At 38.8% G+C, this 27,142-nt stretch overlaps 1 protein-coding gene across 2 annotated transcripts; it reads right to left on the reverse strand.

Annotated features, from left to right (window-relative positions):
- Nucleotides 1-1,377: 1,377 nt before the first annotated feature.
- On the reverse strand, nucleotides 1,378-27,105 carry arhgef18b (rho/rac guanine nucleotide exchange factor (GEF) 18b). Of its 2 annotated transcripts, XM_055164510.1 has the most exons (31): nucleotides 26,405-27,105; nucleotides 22,518-22,663; nucleotides 21,776-22,275; nucleotides 21,008-21,143; nucleotides 20,157-20,277; nucleotides 19,752-19,794; nucleotides 18,704-18,778; nucleotides 18,502-18,610; nucleotides 18,016-18,196; nucleotides 14,111-14,172; nucleotides 13,959-14,004; nucleotides 12,835-13,024; nucleotides 12,624-12,730; nucleotides 12,336-12,476; nucleotides 11,768-12,018; nucleotides 11,504-11,629; nucleotides 11,315-11,432; nucleotides 10,970-11,224; nucleotides 10,797-10,873; nucleotides 10,526-10,704; nucleotides 10,356-10,429; nucleotides 10,021-10,206; nucleotides 9,813-9,947; nucleotides 9,609-9,715; nucleotides 9,194-9,262; nucleotides 9,044-9,091; nucleotides 8,684-8,965; nucleotides 8,444-8,605; nucleotides 4,821-5,130; nucleotides 3,858-3,986; nucleotides 1,378-3,526 (listed from the first exon to the last, which is right to left on the reverse strand). In XM_055164510.1, the coding sequence occupies exons 1-31, from the start codon at nucleotides 26,736-26,738 to the stop codon at nucleotides 3,279-3,281; spliced, it is 4,947 nt and encodes a 1,648-aa protein (XP_055020485.1). In that variant the 5' UTR covers nucleotides 26,739-27,105; the 3' UTR covers nucleotides 1,378-3,278. The 2 variants fall into 2 exon arrangements, with proteins under 2 accessions (XP_055020485.1, XP_020780469.2); XM_020924810.2 differs by lacking the exons at nucleotides 21,008-21,143; nucleotides 21,776-22,275; nucleotides 22,518-22,663; nucleotides 26,405-27,105 and adding an exon at nucleotides 20,341-21,001.
- Between the last annotated feature and the right edge of the window lie 37 nt (nucleotides 27,106-27,142).

Genomic DNA, 27,142 nt, shown 5'->3' on the forward strand with positions numbered 1-27,142 from the left:
AGATAATAATAATAATAATAATGATAATAATAATAATAATAATAAATGTAAGTAAAAGGTAGATGAAAACAGACTTTTTTTTTTTTTTTTTGAGCACTCAAGCTTCTAATGCAGGACAAACATGCTCCGACAAGCAAGAATCAATCAAAATACAACTCAGAGCAGTTATTATAATATGGGTAAAAGTTCCTAATATTTTACACAAAAAGCCCCCTTTAAGTATTGCCACTCCAAACCATATTTAACTCAAAGTTATTTATAGGAAATAAACTAAAACTCTGAAAAGGACTATAATGCATGACTTTAATAAGTAAGTCCAGTTTATTTAGTTAACATGACTTTAGTATGAATCAGTGTACTGTACAGCTGTAGTGAACTGAAATTCTTGGTCCACTAAAGACATGTTCCACTGATCGATTAGTCGACTTAAAGGGGGTCATATCAAATGCTTGAAACTATTACGTATCTCTTTGTATCTGACCCAAACTGTACTCACATGACTATAGATGCATGAGTTTGTACAAAAGTAACTATGCAAAGAAAAGAAAAGTACCAAGAAACAATGTATTTAAACAGATTAATCTTGTGAAGTTTAATCTGTCTTTAGTACATATACACACATAAGGACAATAAATACCAAACCTTCAGCTAACTCACTCACTCACTCACTTCTCATATCTGCTATTGTACCATATAAATCTGTCTAATCTAAATAAAATAATCAGCTGACTTATACAAATTTTGGTCATCTAAGACACCATTGACGATTAATTGACTAAACTAAAGGCATACAGCCCTAGTGTACTGCATGGCACAAATAATTACTCTCTCATATACTGTGGTATCAGAAGATGAAGAGGCTCAAGAACCAGGACAACTTCCTGTAAACAGCATTACATAAAACATCCCAGACTGGGCAGAGATGATTTTTGGAGACGTAAAGAAACAAAGCCAGTGTTAAGATCTCTGTGTGGAAGACGCCTGGAAAAAACAGGCTTTGTGAGGAGACAGAAAAAGCCACTAATGACAGCAGACAATAAAAGTGGCCTCTGCACTGTGGAACATTCCCAGGCTCCGTGACAATGAGCAGGGACTGTCCGCTCGGCTGCAAGAGGAACCAGCAACCTCCGCCTAAGACACAACACACCGGGCAGGCTGTTATTAGCACATCTGCTGGCATTCCAACAGCACTGAACAATCACAAGGAAAGGGCCGATTGGGTGGTCAGGATCATTGAATGAGCAGTAAATAAGAGCTTAGATGTGCGGGTATATTATATGTTTACAACAGGCAGTTAATCCTTATACACATACTTATGTAATAGGTATTGTACGTGTACTTTTGGAAAAATAATGTCTCACTGGTCACAACAATCCATATCATTTCAAGTACTTTATTTTTAAGTTTGTCTAAATTAAGTTGGTGTCCACAGGTTGTTCTATCAGTGAATAAAATTAAACAATAAAAAATTCAGCTGTGTGCTACAAAGTCATTAGACAGCTCTTGGTAAATAAAAGATTGACAAAAACGAGAAATAAAACATTCATTTTAGCCTTCAAGTATACTACTATCCAAAGTGACTAGTGTGGATTGGCCAAGGAAATAAAATAAGTTCATGATTATTTACAAGGTACAGGTCCAAAATGTTGGAGTGTCAGAGTAACACAACAGTGATGTGACAGACTGGCTTTTGTGAGTTTAAAATCAGAAATAAATTATAATCAGACAAGAATCAGAGAAGTGTCCAATGCTGTGACTATGCAAAACAAGAGGCTATCAGTACATAAAAGATCCTACATACTACATTCTCGATGCATATGGCAGACAGATGATGATTTGAAAAATACTTCAATTAGCTACAAGTTTAAGAAGGTAATCTTCTCTGGGGTAAGAGCTACACAAGAAATACACAAAGCTTTGGTTTTAACTGAACCAAATACATGAAAGAATCAATAAAAACATCACACGTCATAGTACCAGAGTTGTGCACTTTAGCTTCAATGCTGTAAGTACATTTGAAAAAACATACTCCTTTAAACAGCACTAAGTGATTGTGGTTCATCGTACATACACAGCCATATGTGTAATCAAGTGCAATCAACAACAGTTTTGGCTGATGTTTGCATCTCGTTCATAAAACAAGTGACATAAGACAGAATGACACAAATACAAAAGCTATGTACAATGTATACATATTTTACACAAAGCTGCTTAAGATCCAGCTGATCTACACATCACATGGGAAACCAAACCATCATGAAAACAATGGGTACATTTACATGGTCAGAAACAGATAAATAGAATAATCAGATTACCCAATAATGAGGTCTGATTTTTATGTTTTCATGCACAACAGAAATCTCATCATCAAAAACACCTGGTGACAGTCAATCGTTGGATTTGTAGAGTAACTGTTGTAGTTGGAAGCCAAATTACAATGAATAATAATTCATTTTAAAATTAAAATAAACATTAATTTTTGTCTTTGCCTTTTGCATTATTGTCCTTGTCAAAGCCTGTACAGTTCTGAATAATCAGAAAGAAATCAGATGAGTCACATCTGATGTAACTGTTTACATGACAGATGAAAGATGAGATAAGATATAAGATAAATCAGATAGATCAGATTTTAAGTGTGCATGTAAACACAGCCACTGTAATCTTTTTATTAGTTTGTTTTAGCAGTGGAAACATACCCATTATATCCTTCATTAACATATGGTTCAATTCCAAAGCCAATCTTAACTGGAGTAAAAAGTGATTTGGAATCCCTATGCAAGAGCCTGGGAAAGAATCAAATCCTTGTGTTGCTGAAACCAGTGTACTTCATAAGAGGATATCTTTAGCCCTCAGGGGTAGTCACAATTAAGAACATAATGATATATGAGCCTTCATAGATTTGTGCAATTGTACAACAAAGACAAACACAGTCTTATCCACTAAAGCGGACCAGATTATTGGGGAATGGAGTGTTTACACAGTGCAAATAAAAGCAGTTGGAGTGAGAATGAACTTGGATTACTCAGACTTTGAGGTGATCCAAACCAGCACTGGAGTCGTTTGTGTTCACTTTGTCTTCAGCTCTTGTAACACATCTTTGAATACAAAAATCCTTCCTTATAATTGGCCTCAGTTAATACAACAAACCCCGGTGAGCTCCAGTTCCTGTGCATAAGCAACAACGGGCAAAAGCTAAAAACGGCCACTACTTTATTCAGATATTTTTACCCATGTCAGAATAAGACTTGTGGTGGATGCAGGAATGTGTTGTTTGTGCTTCAGAAAAAGATGACGTCCTCTTTCAGGTCTTCTGTGGTGCCTTGGTACGGAGGGGGCACAGTGGGCTGGGTGGGTGGCTGGGAAGCAAAAGTGGGTTGCTGGGGCTGGTACAGAAAGGAGCCAGAGCTCCGGGACTGAACAGAGATGGTGGGCTGCAGAGGGGGCTTATGGGTATTCCCAGGAGGAGCGATGAGAAGGGAGGAGGAGTGGCTCTCAAATCCTGCACTGTCCGGTGGGCTCAGCGAATCTGCGAGAAAGAAGAGAAAGAAAAGAAGAAAAAGAAAACATATCAGCTTCTGACTTTTTTTTTTTTAGGTTTGTAGGATTTAATACAGCTGTCTTTGTTTTACATCTCTAATGGTTAGCGTGTTTAGCCGAGGATACTGAGATCACACCTAAACCATTTGGTGTCAGGGTTTTAGATTATTAAGTCTGTGTAAGAAGCTATTAATCACAGACGAGGCGTGTGAACCTGAGAGCTGTTTACACAGGGAGAGGCCCAGTGCACTACGGTAGGTGTGGGCACACTCCATCTCATATCTGCTTTGATAGTGCACAACATTAAAAGAGTCGTGTACCAGTGTGAGGCAGAGGGGATGTGGACACAGTGAGGGGCTGGTGGGGGCTGATGGAGCGTTTGGCCTTCAGGGAGTTGTCATCTCGAGCAGACAGCTTCAGAGGCAACATCTGCTTCATATCCATCGACACTGAGGAAAATGAGCACAAGGAAAGATCACATGAGACAAACATGAACACACCATTGTACAATTAGATTAAACTTTCAGTTTACTCGCCACTATTCAATATATCAGAGGGCTGACCCAATTACACTTCTAATGTGATCCTAATGAACCACTTAAGTCAGGAGGCTCCGGTCAAACTCATGTCAGGCACAGATGGCCTAAATGCAAATGGAATCATTAACAAAAAGAGCAGTAAAGAGTACACACAAATATGCCCACTAATATAAATCTATTGCTTACTTAAAAAATGTTTGTAATACTGCTGCAACTACGCTATGACTTTATAGGGGCTGTACCCGTTTCTTGTTCATGTAATGAGGTAAAATTTGTCTTGCCCCACTACAATCATATGGGCAGCTCTTGCCATGAAAATGAGATTGCTGTGTGCCGTTTGAATCCAATTACAAAACACTTTTGCACAAAAAATCTGTATGTAAGGCTGCATGCTAGCTTAAGTTGTTGTTGTTGTTACCATTACTGTGACTGTAAAACTATGGCCTTTGGAAGTTGTGAAAAGCGTTTGTAAACAGTGAATAATCAGGATGCCGGGAATGCACAAATTAAGTTTAAATCACTGCACACAGTTTAAAATACTTCTGTTTACCACATTTGTAAGAGAATAAAAATCTCCTCGTACTAATACTACAAGTATATGAGTACTATCTTCCTGCTACTTTATCTTGTGCTTTCAATTATGAATAAAATCACTGTTATTATAGAGCACAAACAGTTGTTTTTCAATTTAATACTAAAGGATAAACAGAAAAAAAAAAAAAACATCATCCGGCTTTCCCATACCTGAGCTGTCCGACCTATGAGAGGCCTTTCCACTCTTGCCAGGCTTACTGCCCTTGACACTGCTGAGCGCAGCCAGCTTTGTGGGGATCTGCTGGGACACACTGACAGACTTGTGCTGGTTGGTGGTGCTGAGCAGGTGCAGAGGGACCTCCGTCTTCAGGGTGGAGCTGCTCACTTCTCTCCGCAGAGTGACCTCAGGGCGCTCGGGGAAATCAGCTGGAGCCACAGACACACTGCTCCTGAGGCCCTTGAGCTCAGACAGGCCTGTGGGGCTGGACACACCATTCAAACTACCAGACAGAGGAACCACCTGCAGCACAGTCAGGAAGAGAGAGAAATTACAATTAAAATTATTTTAGCCATAACTGAAATTATTACTTATGTCTTGTCAAAAGGTCCCCTGTAGAAAATGTTAATATCATCCATCAGTATTATTATATATAATAATTATGATAAAATACCACTAGTCACTGATTAAACAAACTGGGTTTAGTGGGGCGTAATGATCACCCAAATATATTTTAACTGTAACGGATTGGAGTAGTTAAAAAATAAATAAATAAATAAAAAAGATTATTGCACAGCCTTCCTGTAACTTTGTTAGCTCTGTGGAGAAGCAATCCCACAGTTGGAATACATGTTTCAAGATATTGTTTGGCAGTAAGCACTAGAAAAGTTACATCTTGCACCTCTAAATGTCTGTTTATGGTCGATGTTGTGCAGTGTCATGTAATGATGGTTTGTGTGAGCCCTGTGCATTATGTGTGTACCTCATGTTACAGAAACACTATCTATGGAGCTGAGTGTATTTATGGGCTCTACATAGAATCAGAAACACATGCTATGCTTTCTGCTGAGCCAGCAGACAGAGATTGGGATGGGCCTTTCACAAGGTTCAAGGACAACGTGCACACACCAAATGAGAAACTAAAAACCTCCAACAGTCCTTGTGCACATAAAGGCGTGTCTGACACAACAGGTAGGATGGCAGAACCACCACATGGCTCCAGTGACATTACTCTGTTAGGAGCACCACAGCATTGTTCAGCTAATTTACACTCCGCACAAAAGGAGATCAAAAGATGTTTTCAGAACTACAGAGAGAACTACTGGGTTAAAAAAAAGGTCAGTTAACAAATAACCTTAAAGTAACACTAAGTATCTTTTTTATGGAGGGCCTGCTACCTTCATGTCTCCATGGAGATGTAATTGCCTTGTTTGGAATATTCCACGTATGGCTAAGTTACAGGTCTGATTTGTGGAGAGATATTTTTAAACAATAATAACACCTGTAATTGAATACAGGCTAGATACGTTTGCCATACTGTTTAACACTGCAGGTTGGGCTGTGCAAATAAGTACACGTTAATCGAGATTCAAGTCAATTTTAATTGTCAATTAAATACTTGTGTCTTTTTCAGTGAGAGGTCTACAGCCATTTCTCTGAAGAAAAGCATGCACCTGTGTTATTTATGTTCAGGAAATTAACATTGAAATTTGTATTGAGACATAGTAAAATCAAATTGACAACCGAGATTATAAACATGAAAGTGAAGCTAAGCAATGCACTAAAGATGACAGAAACTGGAAATATCTGCCCTCCAGAAATGCTTTGGTATAGCTTTGCACAGTATGCTATTAGAAAAGAAACAAATGCTTTTCCAAGAGCGTTGAGCTAAAGACTCGCTCACAGAGTTCAAGTCAACAGCATCATAAATCAGAAACATGCCAAGGCCAGAACATGACACAGACGACATGGAAGTCTGAGGAAAACACAGCTGGAATACATGTTTTATGAGTACCCCTATGGTTCTGTGACCTTTGTCAGTTCTTACATACCTAAGTATTTCAAAACTTTTTCCTAAGCATTAAAACACTTAAGTTTTAGTGACTGTAAAACTTCCATCAAAATAACCCACATTGTGAGTTTGTTTTGCAATAAGACTCAAGGCTATGTTCCCACCAAAGCCAATGAAAATTCTTTATCAACAAGCGACGAGCCAACTGTCATCAGAATGTGATAAGACATGAAAGAGGTTTCTCTGAAGTCCTGCATGTCACAGCAAGACTCTTCTGTGCTCATATGGAGCACATGCCACTGTTTGTGTGGATATGAGACACTGGAGCAACAGTAAACAGTTGTATTTGTATTATACTGATCTTCAGTCTGGATAAGAAATGAAGGTCGAAGCCGATAAAAGTTTGCCGTTTTGGATAGTGCTTGTGCACCAAAACATTTCTAGTAATCACAGCTGATCTATGAGATTAAAGCACAGTCTATACATACCCTCAGTGTGTGCACAAAACAGAAGTGATTGTTGCCCAAAACACTTTTGGAAGACTTAACAGTGATTCAGTCTTAACAGACAAAGTTTGCCTTACTTTATTTATAATACAAAATTCACCACATAGCAATCCTGTTTACTGATGTAATTTTCCTAAACTCTTTAATTACAAAAGCCTGGATTACTCATCACAATAAATGAGGTCAACTTAACATATGGATTTTTTTTTTTAGAACTTGAAGTTGTGGTCTTCTAAATGTATACTATAGCTTCTAAAATCAAATCATAGTACTACTGTCACATCAAAGAAGTGATGAGAATGTCTATTGACTAAACACAGCGGCATCTTGGGTTGTGTGGTGTAGTTCTTAAAAAGGGGCAATGGAATGAATATATTCTAAATGAAATATTGAGTTTCTTACTACAAATATCATACTAACAGAGGAACAACAGGCACTGCTTAGACTGGTGTGATCATGTCATAAAATCATTTTTAAAAAAATCTGTTCAGTAACTTGTATGGTCATATGAATTTCCTCTTGGCAATCATTTATTAACAAAAGCAGAATGAAACAACTGGTTTGAAATTACAGTGTGGATCTTTTTCCTTGTGAAACTCACAGAAGGGGCTGCTTTGAGCAGTGATAATGAAGCAGTGGACACAAATTCAGAGACAGTCAGGAGAAGCAGGCTCAAGAAACACTCTCATACCAGGTGGACTCCATGACTGACAGCTCTGGATTATGTGTGGCATTATGCTACCGTATGTTATTGGGTTATTTTTTCAGACCAAGAGTTTGTTTTCATACCTGACAGTTTCGACTGCTCACTAGCGGTTTTCCTCAGAGTGGTCAACTGATGTTGCTGTGACGTGTCCGGTCAACTGATTCATACAGGTTTTGGCGCTGTCATCCTGCCTCCACTACAGAAGATGTGCCAAAACCTGTATAAATCAGTTGACCGGACACGTCACAGCAACATCACTTGACCACTCAGGTATGACAACAAACTCTTAGTCTGAAAAAAGAACCCAATAACATATAATTATTGTAAGACCAAATGAACCCCATTGGACTATTGGACTACTGCTACCAGAAAAAGACTGTGAGGGCCTTATTAAAGGTCAAGCACCTAATAACTGGACAGTGAACGTAAACTGCAGTTTACCCTAAATGTCACTAGAGGGTGCTTTTGAAAGGAGAAGAGATTCCACAAAGAATACAGTCTGCAGATATTGACCTAAGAAAAGCAACAAACTACTCTACCAGCACATTAAGTAAGCAAGAATTAGTCCCAAAACTTTTGAAAGAAGATTAGATGCGTGTGTGAGATACTTACAGAGGTCATGACCTCTATGGTCTTCCTCTTGCTCTTCTTCTGGTGTTCCAGGCGCTCTTTCTCTTTTTCCACAGCTCGAGTCGACTCTCTCAGTCTCTCTAGATCCTCCTGATACTTCTCCCTCTGTCTCTCCAGCTCTTCTCGTTCTTCTGCCAGTCGTTCCTAAAATAAAATACAATGTCTTCAAAAGAAGAAAACTATAAAAATATAAGTTCAACTGTTACTAAAAGGGCAGTTTACCTCCAGCCGTTTGCACTCCTCCTCTCTCTGCCGTAGCTTGGACTCTGTGGCCTCCACCTGGTGACGGTGCTTCTCTCTCTCCTTTTCCCAGCGCTGTTGTTCTTGTCGATGCTGAGCTTGTAGTTTGTGAAAATTGGCCAGTTCTTCTCTTTGGAGAGCTAATGTTCTCTGTTTCTCTTGCTCTTGTAGACAGTTACCACGGTAGCGGCTCGGGAAAGAGGCACGCTCAGTCAGTGATGCTCGCTGCATCTCGATTTGACTGTCCTGCTGGGAAATGATAGCCTAAAGAATACAAGAAAAAGTCCAAACATTACAAACAGAGCTACAAAGTAAATGCAAAATCAATGCCACCCACAATACCTGCAAGCTGTAAAGCCTCTGAGAGAGCATGAGCACTCGATCGAAGAACTGAAAGTAAAAACAGTAATCAGTGAAATGTCTCTCTCCAATGTTAATTTCCTTCAAATTCAGCTACACAATAAACCCTGAAACCCTAAGCAGTAGACTGACCTCAGCCTCAGGGAACGAGTCACTCCAGATCCGGTTCCATCTCGGAGGTGAACAACAACTCTCATCAACCTGATCAGAAATGGACCAAACAATAAGGATAAGCGCACACACATACACCCTTCCTGCCCCTCCCCATTTAAACCACCCACTCCCTCTCCATCTTCTCGTTTTTATGCCCCTCCTGGCCACCCCTTTTTCTACTTCATTATTTTCATCTTTAGTGTATGGGGAGGATACAAAGTTCGAGAGTCCCAAAACAGTCTTGCAACATCTTCGCATCTGCAATGATGATTCGCTCCATCCAATCACAATGAATTCGTATCTCTCTTATTTCAAATGATGTCTTTGTTAGAAAAACTTACATTAAACATGTGCATCACAGTTTAAGTCCCAGGCCAGTAAATACAGTGCCTACCATCTCTTCTAGTGTGTGGCTGCCGCACAGGTCTTTGAGCTGTGGGTCAGAGCTAGCTCTCTGACTCCTATCTCTGTTTTTACTTTCACCAGTCTTAACAGTGCCGTCTGAGACAAAGAAAGAAAATAAACAAACAATATCAACAACAGCAGAAAAATGTTAAATATAGATACAAATGAGCACAAGGTTCTTGTCAGAACTCACTGTTATGGAGGATTGCTGAGGTACTGTCATAGCCCCCAAAGGTGACTGCTCTCTTGGGCAGAGCCCCAGAGATCTCCTCCAGCCTGTGTGATTCTTCTTTCACTCCAGACTGTAAAAGGTTTTGCAGGTTCTCCACTGATGCAGACAAATAAAATTAATAGTTATGGCAGTTAATTCAGAAACACTGTAATGTTTGAATACTGCCCACCTTCAGTGATAGCTCCTTTGAGAAGTGTCTCCCCCTGCAGGAGGTCTGTGCCATCACCACGGAGAAGCAGTCGAGAACGGTAGGCTGTGTCCTCCACTCCAGCTACAGACTCTGCTATTTCTGCAAACATCTGCAACTTCTCACTAAGAGCCTGCACAATCACGGCATCCTTCTGGCTCAGACGCTCTATAAAGACATATTAACTTTTAAACAACTACACAAAATACCAAGAGTTGCAATTTTACACAAACACACACTCAAATCTAAAAGGACCCTTTATGACTCCAGTGGTACACATGCACCCCCTAGTGGTGCAGTATTTCCTTTTATGTTACCTTGAAAGTCTTTCAGTCTTGATGCTCGTGCTTCCTCCTCCTCACTAAATAATCTCTCTTCTGTTTGAGGACAGCTGTTGAAGATATAACACATACAAAATGACTCCTATAGATGTCTTATCAGTGTAACACAGCAAGTCTAAATATAAAAAACTTGTGCACAGGACTACCTTTCCACAGCTTGCCGGATGTGTGTCATCCATATGTTGCGCTCCTCCTTTGAGGAGGTGTGGATCTCATACATTTCTGGTTCATCAGATGAAGCACAGATGAGAAACATGGCTTTTTCCTCATGGGCCACTTCCCGAACAATCAGCTTCTGAAGAGAAATCACTGATGGCTTATTGTCCTGTAAAGAGAGAATTGGTCATGTTAAATTATCTAAAACAAACATTCTTGCCAATACTAATTGTGAATGTCCTTTATTGTCAGATTACTCACCACAGCCGCAAAAACATATCTCTGGTCTTTTTCTTGTATTAAAATCAATACATCGGACAGGAGGACAGCAAGTATATCTGAAAAAGACAAATATTGACACGTGTAAATGCAAAGGCAAACATTTACCACTTCCATACAATAACCAGATAGACCTTTAGATTGTATGCATGTACCTTTGAGCCTTCCAGACGCAGCTTTCCAGTTGACTGTGCCTTCATGCAGAAGCCGCCTCCAGCCCTGAGCAAGGTCCTCCCGCCGAAACACTCGACCATCTTTGATTTTTCCCTGTGACTTTGGCTCCATTTTGTTGTAAATATCTCGGAGACGTGTCGTTTTCTCATGCAGGTTGACCAAAGAGTCCACTTGCACAATTGTGTGTTTAATAAGAGTCAGTGCATGGGTTAAATCTTCATACTCTTGTGTACCAGCTGTTGAAGACATTGAGAATAAATGTTATCTCTTTGGCCAATTACCTAAATGAAATGCAGACATCATTAAGAGCAGAATATTGTCTATACCTTCTGTGTGATGAAGTATCCGTTCTACTAATACAGGATATTTAGTGATGCGTTGTGTCACAAGCAAAATACACTCTGTCACACCTAACCTCCGCACGATGGACAAATTGTTGATTTTCTGATTTGTAAAAAGAAGAAATTATTAAAATAAATGGACAACAATGTAAAAAGTCATATTAGTTTTCCTACCCGAATGGTGCTGTGAAACTTTTTATTGTTTTGTAGCTGCTCTTTATAGTAGCCAACAGCCTCAGAATGGTGACTGCAAAAATCGCCATAGCCGTCTTTCATCTTCTCTCCTATTTCACCTGAGAACTAAAAAAACTCACTTTGTTACTTTGTTTATAGATGGTGTCATGTGTCATGTTGTTGCTTTATTGATTTTGTATATAGTAAAAAAAATGTAATACTTTAATTTATTTATATTTTAAAAGATCAATAAATGATTGGTACCTGTGCGATCAGAATATCAGCCACTCTGTGTATGATGAAGTTTCTGTCACTGGGAGCTTCTAGGTTTTCTCGCCGTCGCTCTTTGAGTCGGGATAAAAAGTATGTGTGCAGCTCCAGCAGGTTTTCCAAACGAGGAAACAGACAGTCAATTCTACCCGAGTCCATCTGAAGACTCTCCTTCAGCTCACGAACATAAACCCGCAACATGATTTTCAAGGTTCGAACATGGTGCATTTCTGTTTGCATCAGCTCTATAGGATCACAAACACCATTTTTTAGATACCACAAAACTTTTATATACATCCCACATGATACATTCTACACAATGTTGGCCAGTTCTTCTCTTTAGAGAGCTAATGACAATTAATATGCTAAGTTGGTATAGGAATGTAATTACAATATAATGTGTTTTTTAAATTTTTTTTATTGTATGTGCACCTGCCTGGAGAAAACTAAATCTGGCACCAACCATTTTTTCTTTTGTAATATTATTATTACATATGGTAATGGTCCCTGACAAATAAACTAAACTAAACGTAATACAACTGAACAGAATAGACAAACTTACCATAAATGATATCCTGTCTCTTTACAATATCTTTGGAGTGCTTTTTGACAAACTGTTGGTCAACAGCTAAACTCCATGACTCTGCCTCCAGATCCTGAGCATCAGACTCAAGATCAGCCCGCACAGCTGCATAGTGAGCATCTGACAGAGACAAACACAGTACACACTAATTAACACAATATTACCATTTTTTACACCTTCATCTATCTTCTGAAACCAAAAAATAAATAAAATGACATCTCTGCCACAAGCACAAAAAATTTAATCTTAAATCATACTAAGATTTACCTTCTACAATAATTGACTCCACAGTAGAGGGAGCAAGAGAAATGACATCCTCATTGCAACGTTTGGATCTTAGGCTGTCCATTTCATCCATGTCCCCAGGGAGGGATCTGTGAAAACAACAGCACAAAAATAGACACCATTGAGTCCTGCAGCTCAGTGAAGCAATTACAACAGAGGAGAAAAACTGATATTCTGTGGTGAAAGCACAGACCCCGAGCTGCTGTGGTGACGGAGGCTGGCCATGGGAATGGTAGAGGCTGTGCTGGAGCTGGTGCTGTGGGCAGCAGCTGCTTGAGTGTGACCTCCCCGTGGAAGAATGGTCATGCCTGGGACACTGGGATAAGTCGAGTGGCCATCCGGGGCCTGGGACGATAATGACTCACGCTCTCTGTCTTTAATGGCTGGAGCACAGAAATGAAAGACAGGTGAGGAAGAGGAGGAACAACAAGAGGAGGAGGAACAGTAATGACAAAGTGACCAGTGATGAAGATGAGTGGATGAGAAGGATAGAGACATGGCATGTTTGTTGGACTGCTGCTGTCCATAGAATCTTTTCAGCCAAGATCTTGGCAAAGAACGGAAGAATCGGCAGGTGAGTAAGTCCCGGTGCATAAGTATTCGCACTCTGACCCGACTGGACAGACCCCACGAGGACACGGAGCACAGAGACGGCGCTTTGGCTTTCCTCGCACAAGGTTTAGAGGTGCTCCCAGGTTTCTTTGTTAAAGCTAAGGCCATGGTAAATGTGTACAAACGTTATCTCAGCTGCAGCTGTAGTTCTCTAAGTGTGCATTAAGCCCAAAGAGGAGAAGCCAGTTCAATGCATCTTATTTTAACGAGCCGAGGTGTTCGAGCAGATTCTAGAATAAGGTTCAGCCTTTTATAATTCTCACACTTTGGCTCCTTCTCTTTGTCTTCCTGACCCCCTACACAGGTCACTGATTGGCTGGAGCAGGTATGGGCACAAGTCAGGTGTGTTTGATTAGACTCCAGCTGTTCACATGACAATAACAATGGTGACAGGAGATTAATTTAAGCTGCTGCTGACCTCGCCTGTATCTCCTGTGGTTCTTAGTCACATGCAACTGAATATGCCAACTGTTGCACCAAGCATCAAGTCATTGCATGGTTTTGGCACTCTTCAAACTCCTCAGTTATATATTTTATTTAAAGGCCAACCTCTGCATAAAGGATAAACAGATTCTCTTGGCACATGACGGAGTTTTAATTAAATAACCAATTACAAGTCACCAGAGAGCCAGCAACGCTCAGTGGAACCAAAGCCATCTTTCTTTCATTATACACCTTCTACTATAACACGCACAAGAAACTTACCCAAATGAGAGGACACTGATGAGCCAGTCCTTGGTAAAGTGTCTCTCTGTGGAGAAAGAAGAAGTTCCATTAGTGCACCAAGATTATTCAAAATTACACAACACAACTATCTAGTGTCTAATATATTCAGTCTAATACATCCAGTGCTATACCTTGTTACTGGTGCATTCAGTCAGCAGGCTCTTACAAGTCTTGTGGACATTCACAGCACAATCTGCAAAACAGCAGGACAGAAAATAAACATCAGGGCCTCTGGTTTCACAATCAACTGTTAGTCAAGTTGTCCCATGTTTGTTCTTATAAGACACAGTTCTATTATTGTCATATGTGGTTTGGTGATAATAGGCCAAATACCCTCTTGGTGACCAAAACAGTTGCAAAAGAAAACAAAAGCGCCTGGATCTCGCAGCATGGCTTTGTGTGTAGGCTATCCCATGGGAGGAGGCTGGTCAAACAAATGATCAAACTATGCAAAGTGGCTGTATAAACCATGAACACTGAGCAAGAACATTTACTTCAAGACAAAACAAGCAATTCAGTTCAGATGCCTTGAACTTTTTATCTAAAACTAAAGATCTTAATCTTCTTCATCTGCTTGTTCAGGTCTTGTGTGGCCACAAATGGCTACAGTCTATGCCAGTATTAATCAAGTGATCACTGTGCTGTAATTTAACTGTAATGATTTAAAATACCCTCAGTATGATTCATCTTATTCAGAAATATGGTGTAATGAGTCATATGTCTCTTCAATTCCCCACCTTAAATTACTGTTAAGTCAAATATCACAGCATGTGTCAGAAAATAAAGAAGCAAATCAGCAGAAAAGATACTTGTGTAAGTCTGAAATATCTTTCAAGTCCTTAGATAACATCAAAGGACAAAATTTAAGTGGTGCTTTAGTGCCATCACAAAGGAAGGTGTTACCTCACTCAGCACATTCTCGCTTGCAGTCAGTTTTACATCAAAACCACCTCCACAGCTCAAATCTGCTGACGAGGAACTAGCCCTCCCACAAGCATAAGCTAGTGCTGTCTGCACTTGAATGAGCAACGCAGTGAAATGGAAATAAAAACACGCCTCTAAAGATTTGGTTTTAATATATAAAGTGAGTGGACAACAGGTTTTACATTGAGGTGAAAATCATGAAAGTAATTTAGTACAGAGCAAATGTGTTTACTTGTGTTATCTTACTGTAAATGATTCCAGGAACACTATTCCTGCTAGAGTGTATCAAAGATACATTTATTTTCACAACAACTTCAAAACTAAAAATCATACTTACTAATCCTTTAGTAAAAAAAATATAAAAAAACAAATAATAATAATAAAACAAGATAACTATGGAAGAAATATATGGAAAAAATATTAATTTAATATTCTATATTATTACTTTTAATTATCTGTCATCTCAGAACAATTATTCTAAGTGTTGTTTTTGTTTAGGTGAAATGACACAGAGTTATGCTTCATATCAGCCACATCACATGTTTCTGGTTTCATTGCTGCTTTCATTACAGTTTAGTCATAATATATAAACTATCTGAAACACTTTTTCACACAGTGATGTTGTTACAGACTAGGTTATAAGGGCTGTTTTCAGGAACAAACAACTAAAATAAACACGCTGTTAAATACTCCCATCTGAATGATTCTCTGTATTAATGATCTATGATCCTCTGCTACATGCTTCTATATACAGGCCCCTGTGGTAACGTTATGGCATCCCTGAACATGGAAGGCAGGCAGACTGAAAGCAAAACCTCTGATTTGAGTAAAAAGAGAAGAGAGTTGTTATGGTCTAGCAAGCTGTCCTGCCAAGTACAATTAGCCCCATGTGATCCAGTCAGAGAGCCCAGTCAGAGCAGGAAAGCCTAGACCATTCCTATAGCCTGGTACCATACAGAGCTAAAATGAACCTATAGTCCATGATATCGAGTAGGCAAATAAAAACCTTAAACATGAATATTATGAATGAAATATATAATATATATATATATATATATATATATATATAGATAGATAGATAGATAGATAGATAGATAGATAGATAGATAGATAGATAGATAGATAGATTCATATTACTTTACTATTCTGTTTAATGCACCCTAGTGCTAGAGAGCTCTGAACTAGGCACTCAGACCTACACCTACTATAAAATACTATTTTACACTGATACAGTAACCTCCATGTAAACTATTTACAACTTGTTGTATCTTTTCTCTAGAATCGCATCATACATTATGCATATTATAGTATACACTATAATATATATATAAAACGTGCTCATCTAGGAACTTTGGACCATCAAACTTTATGTGATGCCCTTGATGCAGCTAAAGATGTTAGCATCACCTGTTGAGCTTCTGCAAGCAGCAGGAGCAACTAACAACAAAAAACACAAACTGCTCTGAGCTGGAGATGCTGTGAGCCTCAAGCACAGCCTCAGTTAATAAAGTGTAGTAAAAATATTTTTTCTCATGTTAGAACAATAAGAACAATTCAGCAGTGACACTAACAATGTCTTTCCAACAGAATCGGTCCAGGCTAATAGGCTAACGGTAATAAGCTAACTTGTTAGCATCATTTTAAACAGTTTGAGCGCACGCAAACAAATGAAGGTTGATTGAGTAAACATATTTCTAAAACTTTTAAATGTTTCACATCACATTAAACTTTGTAAATGTTAGTGGGTTAACAAGTGAATTTGACATATATTCGCCGTTAAAGTGTAGGATAAACGTCTCTCAAGTCTTTGAGCGAAACAACGGGAATTATCCACCTGATCCCACTATGGACCAGGAGCTACAGTTTCTTACCTAAACCGGTTTAAATGCAGCCAGTTCCTCTCGTAGCAAAATTGTGTCGATGAGTTTTCTTTATGTACTTGATTGTTACAATCAATAACAACAAATGTCCACATCGTTTGTTTTATCTAGTTGTGCGTGTGCTCTCCACTGGGAGCCGTCTCTGGCATCAGATACAGACGGTGCATTCCTCAGGCTGCTGCTGTGGCCCTGAGCAGGGCTGGGCTCACATTAAAGGGACACTCACTGTGACTGTACGTGCACAAGTGTCAAAGGGTCGGATTTGTACGTTATCACTTGATTTATAATAATAAAAACAAGAAAAAGAGAAACAAAAACAAAAAAAGGAAACTGGCATTCTTTTGTTTCTGTGTTGTGTACAACTGCTGAACAGACCACAAATAGTGCTGAATAGGCCTAAAGCCTAGTCAAGTTTTGCACTCAATGCAAATTTTAATATCGAAACTTATTTGCCCGAATTAAACATTATGCTTAAACCAGCAAACTTTTCGCAGTCTTTCACTAATTGCTTATCCTATAGCCTTTACAGCTACATGTCTTTCATGATGTAGACTATTTCATGGTTTATCAGCTGACCCAGAGGAATTGAGTAAGGCAAACATAAGCACTAGAGTGTTGAAATGTCCCCTACAGGTCATTCTTGTTGAGGCCAAAGCATCTGTGAATGCCAACAACAGCACACTCAGTAAATAAAATTTAATTATATTGAGATAAAGTAAGAGACCTTCAAAAATGTATAAACAAAGCACAGAATATTGCATACGCACATCACTTGTTTAATTTCTGGCAATGGGCAGACTGACAGACAATAGTGACTCAAATGAGAAGTCTAGCATAGCTTATCACTTCATCAAACGTGTGACTTCATGAAGTAATGGGAAAGTACAAAACCAGACAGACCTCAAAGTGAGCTTGTTACTATTTTGGATTAGGGCCTACTTCCTTGTAATCTAGAAGCAATTACACAGCCCAAATGTTCTGCAGTGCCCATCATATGCAAATAATTAAAAGCACAAATGTGTCATAAACAATAAACTTCACAGTGTTTTTATGTCAGTGTCTTATGTGCTTATATACAAATGCATAACCAAGCGTGCAATAGTGATGATATAAATAGATTTGTGAGAGCGTTGCACCTGCACGTGAACAAGCATCTATGTGGGGCGCCTGCACATGTGACGTTACCATAGACTGTACAAAGAATATATATACAGTCTATGGGCGTTACTCACTCATGCATTGCAGCCCATGCTTCTTCTGCAGGCTTTTGCTGCACAGTGAGCAGGTGGCACAGCTGGAGAAAGCACCCGGCACCAAGTCGTGGCCGTTACTGCTGATGATACTGCTACTGCGCTGGTGCTCTTTAACCTCTTTCCCTCTCTCCCTCTGCTGCTCTTTCTCTCGACTCTTACCCTGAAGGGGAACACAAACCAAACAAGAGACAGGTGTTAGATTAAGGCTGACTGTTGACTTCTGGCCAGGCATGCTTTGTGTCATATGGGCCATTGCAGTGTTTGTCTAATGGGATTAGTATGAAGCAGTGCTCTATTTACACTTCCTTTAGGGAGATAAATATAGTACAGGGTCAATATAGTTGTTTAAGTTCATGACAAGGTCATTTGTGACAGATAATCTCAAAGATAAATCAAAAAAACTCTGAGTCAACTGTGGCCAGACACAGAAGTTACAAAATAGACTTAATATTGTCATAGACTTACCTTATCTTTATTGAAGGAACCAGTCACTCTGCTCCTGAGAGAGCTGAGCTTTCTCTTAACGCGAGTGCACTTCTCCACTTTTTCTCCGAGATCTTCCTCCTCCTCATTTCTGATACAAAAGATACAGTGTATCACATTAAGCACAGCGGTTTTATATAAAGGGAATAAGTTACAAATAAGTGTAAATGTTTGTGATACATACTCATTTGAAAGGAATTCATACCAGGTGACATTTCCTGAATCTTTGCAGTCTGAGATGCTGTTCCTCTGCTTTGCACTATTGGGCAGAGTTAGAAAAAACGTGAATACAATCAGTTTTATGTTTGGTTTAAAGAAACTCGACATGGCAAAACAACTGAATAGTATACAACTGACTTCCATAAGCATATCAGTTCATTAGAGGCTAATGTGCAGAGGTGAGTAGTACACCATACTTTTACTCCTACTTGAATTATTTTGTTCACATAGTAGTACTTGAGTAGAGTTTCTCCAAATACTTTTTTACTAGTAATTTTTCTGACCACTATTTCGTATTTTTACTTGAGTGATATTATTGAAGTAACGTTACTCTGCCCACCTCTGGTGTTCAGAGAAAGGGAAAATTTACATGCTTGGATACACGCTGAATAAAACTTTAAATTAATATGCAAATTGGTGCACACTATGACAGAGGTGGTTGTGTGCAAAACTCTTCTTCGGCAAACATGTGAAAGTGCACAATGAAAACATGCCCACAAAACACTTCACCACTGTTGCTCTTAGGATGGTGCGCAGCAAAAGCAGGAGCCAGGACCTCCCTCTCCTGTTTACTTACCCATGATACAACTTTAGCTCCTGCAGGACTTTTTGTACCAATAGCCTAAGACAAACAACATACAGGGCCTGAGAGTGGGCTTACAGCGAGAAGAGAAGAGAGGAGCCCAGTGTCAAAGTGTAATTTACAGAAGGATCCTCCCTGGTCTGCTGCCTCAACACATTATAATACATACACATCAGGTCCCATACTGTACAGCGGGGGCCATCTAAGGAGCTGCAGCAGAGGACTGAGGGAGGAGAAGGTTGTGGACACATGACAGGGAGCAGGACTACGAGAGGCGGGGTGAGGAAAGCCCCCTCTGTTATGTGGGAGTTACGATTTATAACTAAGGAACAGTATGTGCACTACTGTATCAGCTACACCACACTGCAGGTAGCATTTGTTTACACCATTAAAGCCAGACTGTGCTGTGCGGTAGTTTTGTTCTACTTACATATGACTTTGTCCTTCTTGTGAATGCAGGTTTTCCTCTGGTTCTACAGCACAGAGAAGATTATTTAAAGGTGCATAATGTAACTTGTGAAAGGTCTGCCACCTGGCTTGTTTCTATGGAGATATACATGCTTTGCCCGTAATGTTCCAAGTATTAGATTTATCTATCTTGTGTTTATTCAAGTTTTTTTTTTTTTTTTTACAGTACAAAAAACTACTTGTTTCCATATAGATAATACATTTAATGCCATATTGTGGAATATTCCAGGAAATAACTTCACCATTAAAAAAGCATCCAATTGACCCTCTTAGACAAAATTTACATAGTGCACTTAAAAATATGAGTTAATGATGCCAGTATAAAGGCGCCTGCAGAGTGTAAATGTGCAGACACAGTGAAGCCCACCTCCTGCAGCTCTGGCGGCCTGTTTGGAAGTCTGTACCACACGAGAGATGTGAGCAGTTCGAGAACATTCATCTACGGCCAGGATCTCAGAGCGGCAGTTATGTCTGTCAGCACCAGCCTTCTGAAATCACAATAATTTCAGTAAATAAAATCCTCCAGCCATGGTGGTTCTGACCTAGACTACCTTAAAATCTGGGGATTGGTCTCTGAGCAGCAACAGCAGTTGCCCAAGAGGCATTGAAGGACATGTCAAAAGCAGATAATGCATTTTCCTCAAAAGGAATTAATAGAGTATGCCTTAACCTTCACTGTATTCCAGTGCCGTTACTCTTTCTTTGGTGTTATTCAAATTGCAGGTTGTTCCCTAAAATCAAAGGAATACACTGTGCCTCTCAGTTACACAATTTAGGTTTTAAAATCCATTTTAAAGATATAATAAACTGAACTGACCAAAAAAGTTCAGAGTTCTTGAAAGTACCAATGACAACAATCACAATGTGCAACAATAAAAATAATCCTAACTGTAAGTCCAGCCATCTTATGTATTTAAACTGTACAGAACTGAATTCCTTAATCAACACCTATCCAATGTTGCGTCATTCTTTACCACTCCTCTGTTTATGCGTCAAGTAACAAGTATGTGTCCACACTAATAATCCCATGGGAAGACAGAAACAATGAGGTGATCCCACTGACGAGAACCTCTGGTCAGGATCACTGTTATTGTCTAAACATGACATACAAAACACATTAATAAGACACACTGCTCCACTGGTTTACACATTCCCTGTCCACTGGGAACATTCGGAGTCCTCGCTTCTAACTATAGCTACTGTTTCAGATCAAATAACCTTTGCTCTCAGTATTTTTAAAATGGGTCCATCTGTCTCATCCTCTTCAGGTTCTTCAGGCTGTTGAGACAGAAAGCTGCTGTTGAGTCTGTCCTCTTCTCCATCACTGTCCACAGTAGCAGTGTCCAAGCTGAGCCTGCATCGCACAGAAGGGAAGAGACGTGAAATTATGAGTGGGAATCTCATGTTCACAGCATTTATTTTAATATTAATATTAACATAAACAATATTAAACAGCTGAATGCATAAATACTGACAGATGAATTGAACAGATCCTTGTTAATACGAACAGACACAGAATTGCAACTAATGCTTATGACAATACAACCTGGTGCATAAATAACTGAATATAGTAAGTTAATGCCATGCAGCTAATTGTAGGAAAAAAGTGGCTTAAAGTTGCACTTGTGTATCTTTTCTAATAGAAGGATCGCCACTATGTTATTGCTTTTCGTGAATTGTTCCACAGTATGGTATTAAATGTGTCTAGCTTTCATTTTTCAATTCAGATGAAATGGAGGTGTTTTCATTGAGATGGGCAAGTAAAAGTTTATGCTGTACATCATTTCAGTAAAAAGATCTCCTTGGAGACAAGTAGGTGACAGGCCCTCCACAAGAAAAGTTACCCAGCACATTTTTAATGGGCTATATGCTTTCAGATTAGAGGTTATTAAGACCTTGAACATAAATTAAGAAAGTTGTAAGAATAAAAGTTATGCAAAAGCCAAAAGCAAATACAAAAAGTAGACTGAAATGTGCTAGCTTTACCTTCTTCCCAGGTTTATGGGGGATACAGGATTGCCCCAGCTGTGCCTCCGAGACGTGGACATAGAGCGGACCAAAGTGGGAAAGCTGTCAAGGTCTTTGTCTAAATCCATATCCTCTGATTCTTTTTCTGGATCTGTTGGCTCCATGGTTCCCACTAGACCATTCAAACTGATGGTCAAACTAACTTGAGCAGAAGAGGGACCACTGTCAAAGATATCTGAGAAAAGTGGCTTGGATTGAAACTGGGTGACCACAAGGTCACAATGGGTAATGCATGTGGATGGGGGGTTGTACTTGGGGTTATGACCGTTCTGGGGGGCAGCAGAGGGGGTAGGGAGGTGTGGGGTAGTGGCACTTGTGGTGGGTATAGATAACGAAAGTATTTCTTCCTCCAAGTCTTTAAAATACTGAGAGTCACTGAGAGAAGAGTTGAAGTCGTCACCACTGCAGGTGTCCTCTTCAGTCAAGCAGTCATAGTCACTTACCACCGAACACCGATCCTGTATCACAAATGTATTTTGTTAGTAACGATTTAGACATTTAAGTGGTGTTACAATCACAAAGCATGCAGCATTTCTGGTCTTTAGTTCCTATTAGGCAGAACAGATTTAATGAGAATAGCTAAGAAAATAAGAGATGCAAAAACAATACAAGAATATTAATAATAATAAAATGCTTTGGAAAAATAAAGTAAATACACAACAAATAAACTGGAAAATAGCCTAGTGGTCATGATTCATACTTGGTCCTCAGTGGTGGGCTCGAAGAAGACATCTTCAGCCACACAGCCAGGAGACACTGAAGAGGCAGAGCTGCTCCTGTTCTGGGCACTTGGTCTGAACTGGCCACAAGACACACGAGGTGTGATGCAGGGCTTACACTCTGAGCCTGAAAAGAAAACATAAACTTTTCATCCACTGCATAGCTCAAACAAATATAACAAAACAAACAAAACAAAAACAAATATAAGTCTATGGTGTAAAAACAGCATATACTGTTTCTTCTTGGCCCATAACACACAATGTCAAATGCCAAAACCATCATCACCAAGAGCATTATTAGCAGCTCAAGCTTTTTAGAGCCTCCTCAAGCCTCCTGCAACTTCTCAAGTTAGAAATATGATGCTATAGGAAAAATAAAGCCTACAGTGGCAACCACCACTCGTGTGGTAAAATAATCTGTCACATTTTCCTCTGAATTAGACAGTAGACATGAACTATTTTATATTCTTGTCCTTGATGCTGATTTTTGGAAACCAGAGTCAAAGTCTAGTGAGCTGAGGTATTTAATCAGGTCAATCCAAACACAATAGTGGCTGATTGCCATTAAAAAGGGCAAATATAATCAACAATCCATATATTCTATATCTATACAATCTATATCTCTAAAGTTAGTGGGTATAATGCATTTCCAGTGTCTGGACCATCATAGCTACATCTGCATGTTACATAAGAGTTATTTAGTCCAGATGCCTCCTGTGAACCTGAGGAGACAGACTGGCTCCTGTGGACTAACTCGGCTGCTTTCCAATATGTGCACTGATGGATCAATCTAGGACAGTGATTCTTTACCATAGGGCTGGGGCCCCAAGTACCACCTCCTTGGGGGCCCCACAATCAGTACAATATAATGCATTTAATATGAGATAAGGCCCCAGGTTACTTTGTTCAGAAAACGTTGGGCCCCAAGATTGAAAAGGTTAAGAACCCCTGATCTATAGTACATCATTATTAATGCAGCTAGTTACAATTATGGTTACAATAGGCAGTACTTTTTATTACATTGTATAATATTGTCTTATTGTTTTGACTTATGTGGCATGGGCCTAAATAACAATGTGAAGTGCTTGATTTAAGAGAAACTTCTGCAGACAACATTGAAGGCCATAGAAACAGCTAAACAGTGAAACAAGGAACCACAAAATCCCTCCTAAAACTGGCATTGCGAATACCATTAAGTAGTCATCCTAAATCAAAGCAATGGCACTGTCTCTGATGTGTAGTATAGGCCTGGCAAAGGAAAGGTACTAGAATAAAATTATGACATGAGTAAAGACGCCACAGCCTTTTATGGTTGGTCGGTTATAACTGCTCATAAGTCACAGAGGTGAAATGTCACAGTGTTTTTGGCTGTTGTTTGATTTCATTATACTGATCGTGTGCTACTAAAACAATACAGTTAGTTAATACAGACTGTTTATGTAATCATATGCTGTCATTTATATTGTGGGGTTGTGTCCTTGTGCATCAGCAGTGGAACATAGTGTTAATAGCTGTGACAAGATTGTTGTCGCATGTTGCATATCTAGAAGGATATTCCTAAAGTTCCAAATCTGATGTTTGTATATATATACTATATATATATATATATATATATATATATATATATATATATATATATATATATATATATATATATATATATATATATATATATATATATATATATATATATAGTTTTTTCTTCCAAGCTCAAATCTGAGTGTCTGGAAAATGAGCTTGTTTCTCTGCCTGTGGTGGAACGTAATGAGGTAAAAGTAATAAAGTACTGTAATTAAGTTAAAAAATAAAAAAAATTTAAAAAATGGTATCAGTACTTTACAGTACTTTAGTACTAATAGATACTTTTATAGATTTAAACTTGGATACTTTTTACTTTTACTTCATTACATTTGAGAGCAGGTATATGTGCTTTGTACTACTACATTTTTTAACAGGACTGAAAAGTAAAAGTTATTATTGTGTGAGACCTGCTGAAAGGCTGAGGAGTAAGTTTTAACACATTTGTAGTTTGAGTAAACAAAAATATACAATTAAAAACAGCTAAAAATATATTTTTTTATTGTTTCTGTTCATCATAAATCTTTATCAGAATTATTACACTTGAAGCTTTATTAAATCTCAAAATCAGTACAAAATACTTTAACTTTTTACTCTTTAAATACATCTATAAACAGGTACAGATAAGTTTTTCATGTGATACATTTTCTTTTACTTGAGAATGTTTTTGCTCTGTTGTCTGTACTTTTCCTTAAGTAACAAAATGTAATACTTCTTCCATTACTGATGATCTCTACATACATCATTGAAATGATACAGTCAAAAAACATCACTAATTTCAAAGGAACAGAAAGCGAAATCTCTTAATATATTTGGACAACTGGAGACAACAGACAGCAGACAACAGCATCTAATAATCCATATTTTCCTTTTCAAAGATTCCCAGATGAGGTAACTATTGAAGAAAACCTCACTCTTTTCTATTAAAGTCTCAAATGCATTTGCTTGTCTCCATGTAGATGTTATTGCTGTGCCTGGAATCCTCAGTATGTTATCAAACTTATTTATCTCCATGTAGAGAAGATTAGCCTAAGTTACAGATCAGATCTGTGGAAAGGAAGCCTTGCTTACAGTAAGGTTGAGTGTTTTTTTCCTATATTTTTCAGGAATAAAATCATCTGCAATTGCCTAAATATAAGATTGTAATTTAAAATTTAAATTAAGTGACTATAATTAAGTTATAGTTGTGAACATTCCATGCAAAGCAATAACAGTTCCATGAATTATATTTAAGGAAGGAAACACAAGCACATGCCATCCGCACACACATCTACACATCTTAAATTTCCCAAAGTGGCATGACAATCATAAGAGAGACTCACAAGACCTACTCAAATGACGACAATGATATGAAACCAACCAGACAGGCTTTAAAGCATATGGTAACATAAGCCACGCAGTGTTGATGCTGGCAGCTGCAGGGACCACCACGCACCTGCCCCATTCATCAGAGTGCATTTGTGATTGTGTGTGTGTGTTGTGTGTGTGCGTGTGTGTGTGTGTGTGTGTGTGTGTGTGCGTGTGTGTGTGTGTGTGTGAGAGAGAGAAAGAGAGAGAGAGGGAGACAGCAGAATAGGTCTGTTAGAAGTGTGATAGAGACACATCAAAATCACTGTCCACTCTCTCATCTCTGATCACAGGCCCCACTGACCAGGGCTGCACACTACTCCACCACACAACATTAGTGAAATATACTGCTACAAAGATCACATGCTAGATTCAGAGTGCGTTCCTGGTTTGGTCCTGGTTTTATATTAGCCCAGTTTAGTCCTGTAGACTTAGTTTGGTCCTGCTCTTGTCCAGGTTTAGGCCCACTGTAGTCCCATACGTCTTCCTAAACCAAACAATAAGTCGCAATGCAATGTATGGTGGAAACAATCTGCCTTCAACTATAATTTTACATTTTTGCAGTAAGCAACAAAAGTGGTAAAAAATAATTGACAATAATTTCCAAAAAGTTTATAGTGAAAAATTTTGGTACTAATTCCAGTAGTATGTAACGAACAATATACTAATGGTGGTAGTAGAGATTATACCATTTGTGTAGTAAATAAATTGGTGCAGATTTAAGTACTAGACTACCTAACTGCCTCATTTAAAGTAACGTTATTTCAGTTATTTGCACTTGACCACCAGCAAGAACTTGAAATATGAAATACCAAAATCTCTACTGGATCCAGTACAGAATCCCAACAGATGTCCAGACACCATCACATTGTTTATCTGATACAACTCCACACAACAATACAATGCAATAATCCTAAAGTACAAGTTCAAGTCCAAATAATACCTCGTTTGAAGGACCATCTCTTCATCCAGAGTTTGGAGAAGGATGGCCAGGAGTGGTTGAGGGGAGAGTCGGCCATGGGATCGGAGCAGCCGGGGGGGACAAGAGGAGCTGGAAGAGGACTGTACACTGAGGCAGAGGCAGCAAGAGAGGGAGGAACACAGGGAGGAGGGGAGGCAACCCAGACACAACCCCAAAGAAGAGAGAGAGACCAGAGCAGAGAGCAAAGCAAAAACAAGTGATAAAAAGTGTATTTCAAAAGTATATGCCAAAAGCAGACACGGAAGTGCGAGTTATAGGAAGTTAGGAATTTGAATGCTAAAATGAAAGCGCTCATAGTAAAGGTTAGTTATAACGAAACAATGTTATAAATGGCAGAACTAGAATGAAGAAGGAAGTGTTAGTCAATACATTTTAAATAGTTTTCAGGGAAACAATAGATAATATAGTTAAGAAATGTATGGATGTAATTAGCATCAAAGGGAGGAAAAGGTATGAAGCAAATTAAACACATGATATTTATGATTCAAGAGTTTTCCATTAATAGAAGAGATTATGGTGGTCCACTCCAGTCTGTGTTTTTGTCTAAAACAACTTGGGCTAATACATTAACATAACAAATCACACTTAATGTTATCATCATTAGCAAAAAATATATTACAAACTATTATAAAAGACTGCTTGTATAATGAATACAGGTAATAAGTGAACAACTGAAAGTAAAAGAGATAAAAGATAATG

The sequence above is a fragment of the Boleophthalmus pectinirostris genome, unplaced genomic scaffold (assembly GCF_026225935.1).
Source record: "Boleophthalmus pectinirostris isolate CB_2022bp ecotype Guang Dong unplaced genomic scaffold, ASM2622593v1 HiC_scaffold_7, whole genome shotgun sequence".
Taxonomy (NCBI): domain Eukaryota; kingdom Metazoa; phylum Chordata; class Actinopteri; order Gobiiformes; family Gobiidae; genus Boleophthalmus; species Boleophthalmus pectinirostris.

What these genes read in the sequence shown, in the direction of transcription:
- arhgef18b (XM_055164510.1), bottom strand. Translation starts at nt 26,738, where the DNA reads ATGAGCGCTTTCATTTTAGCATTCAAATTCCTAACTTCCTATAACTCG. An exon ending in CTGATATTCTGATCGCACAG is followed by an intron (nt 11,630 to 11,767) that starts GTACCAATCATT and finishes GAGTTTTTTTAG; the next exon opens with TTCTCAGGTGAAATAGGAGA. An exon ending in ATCCGGCAAGCTGTGGAAAG is followed by an intron (nt 10,430 to 10,525) that starts GTAGTCCTGTGC and finishes TATCTTCAACAG; the next exon opens with CTGTCCTCAAACAGAAGAGA.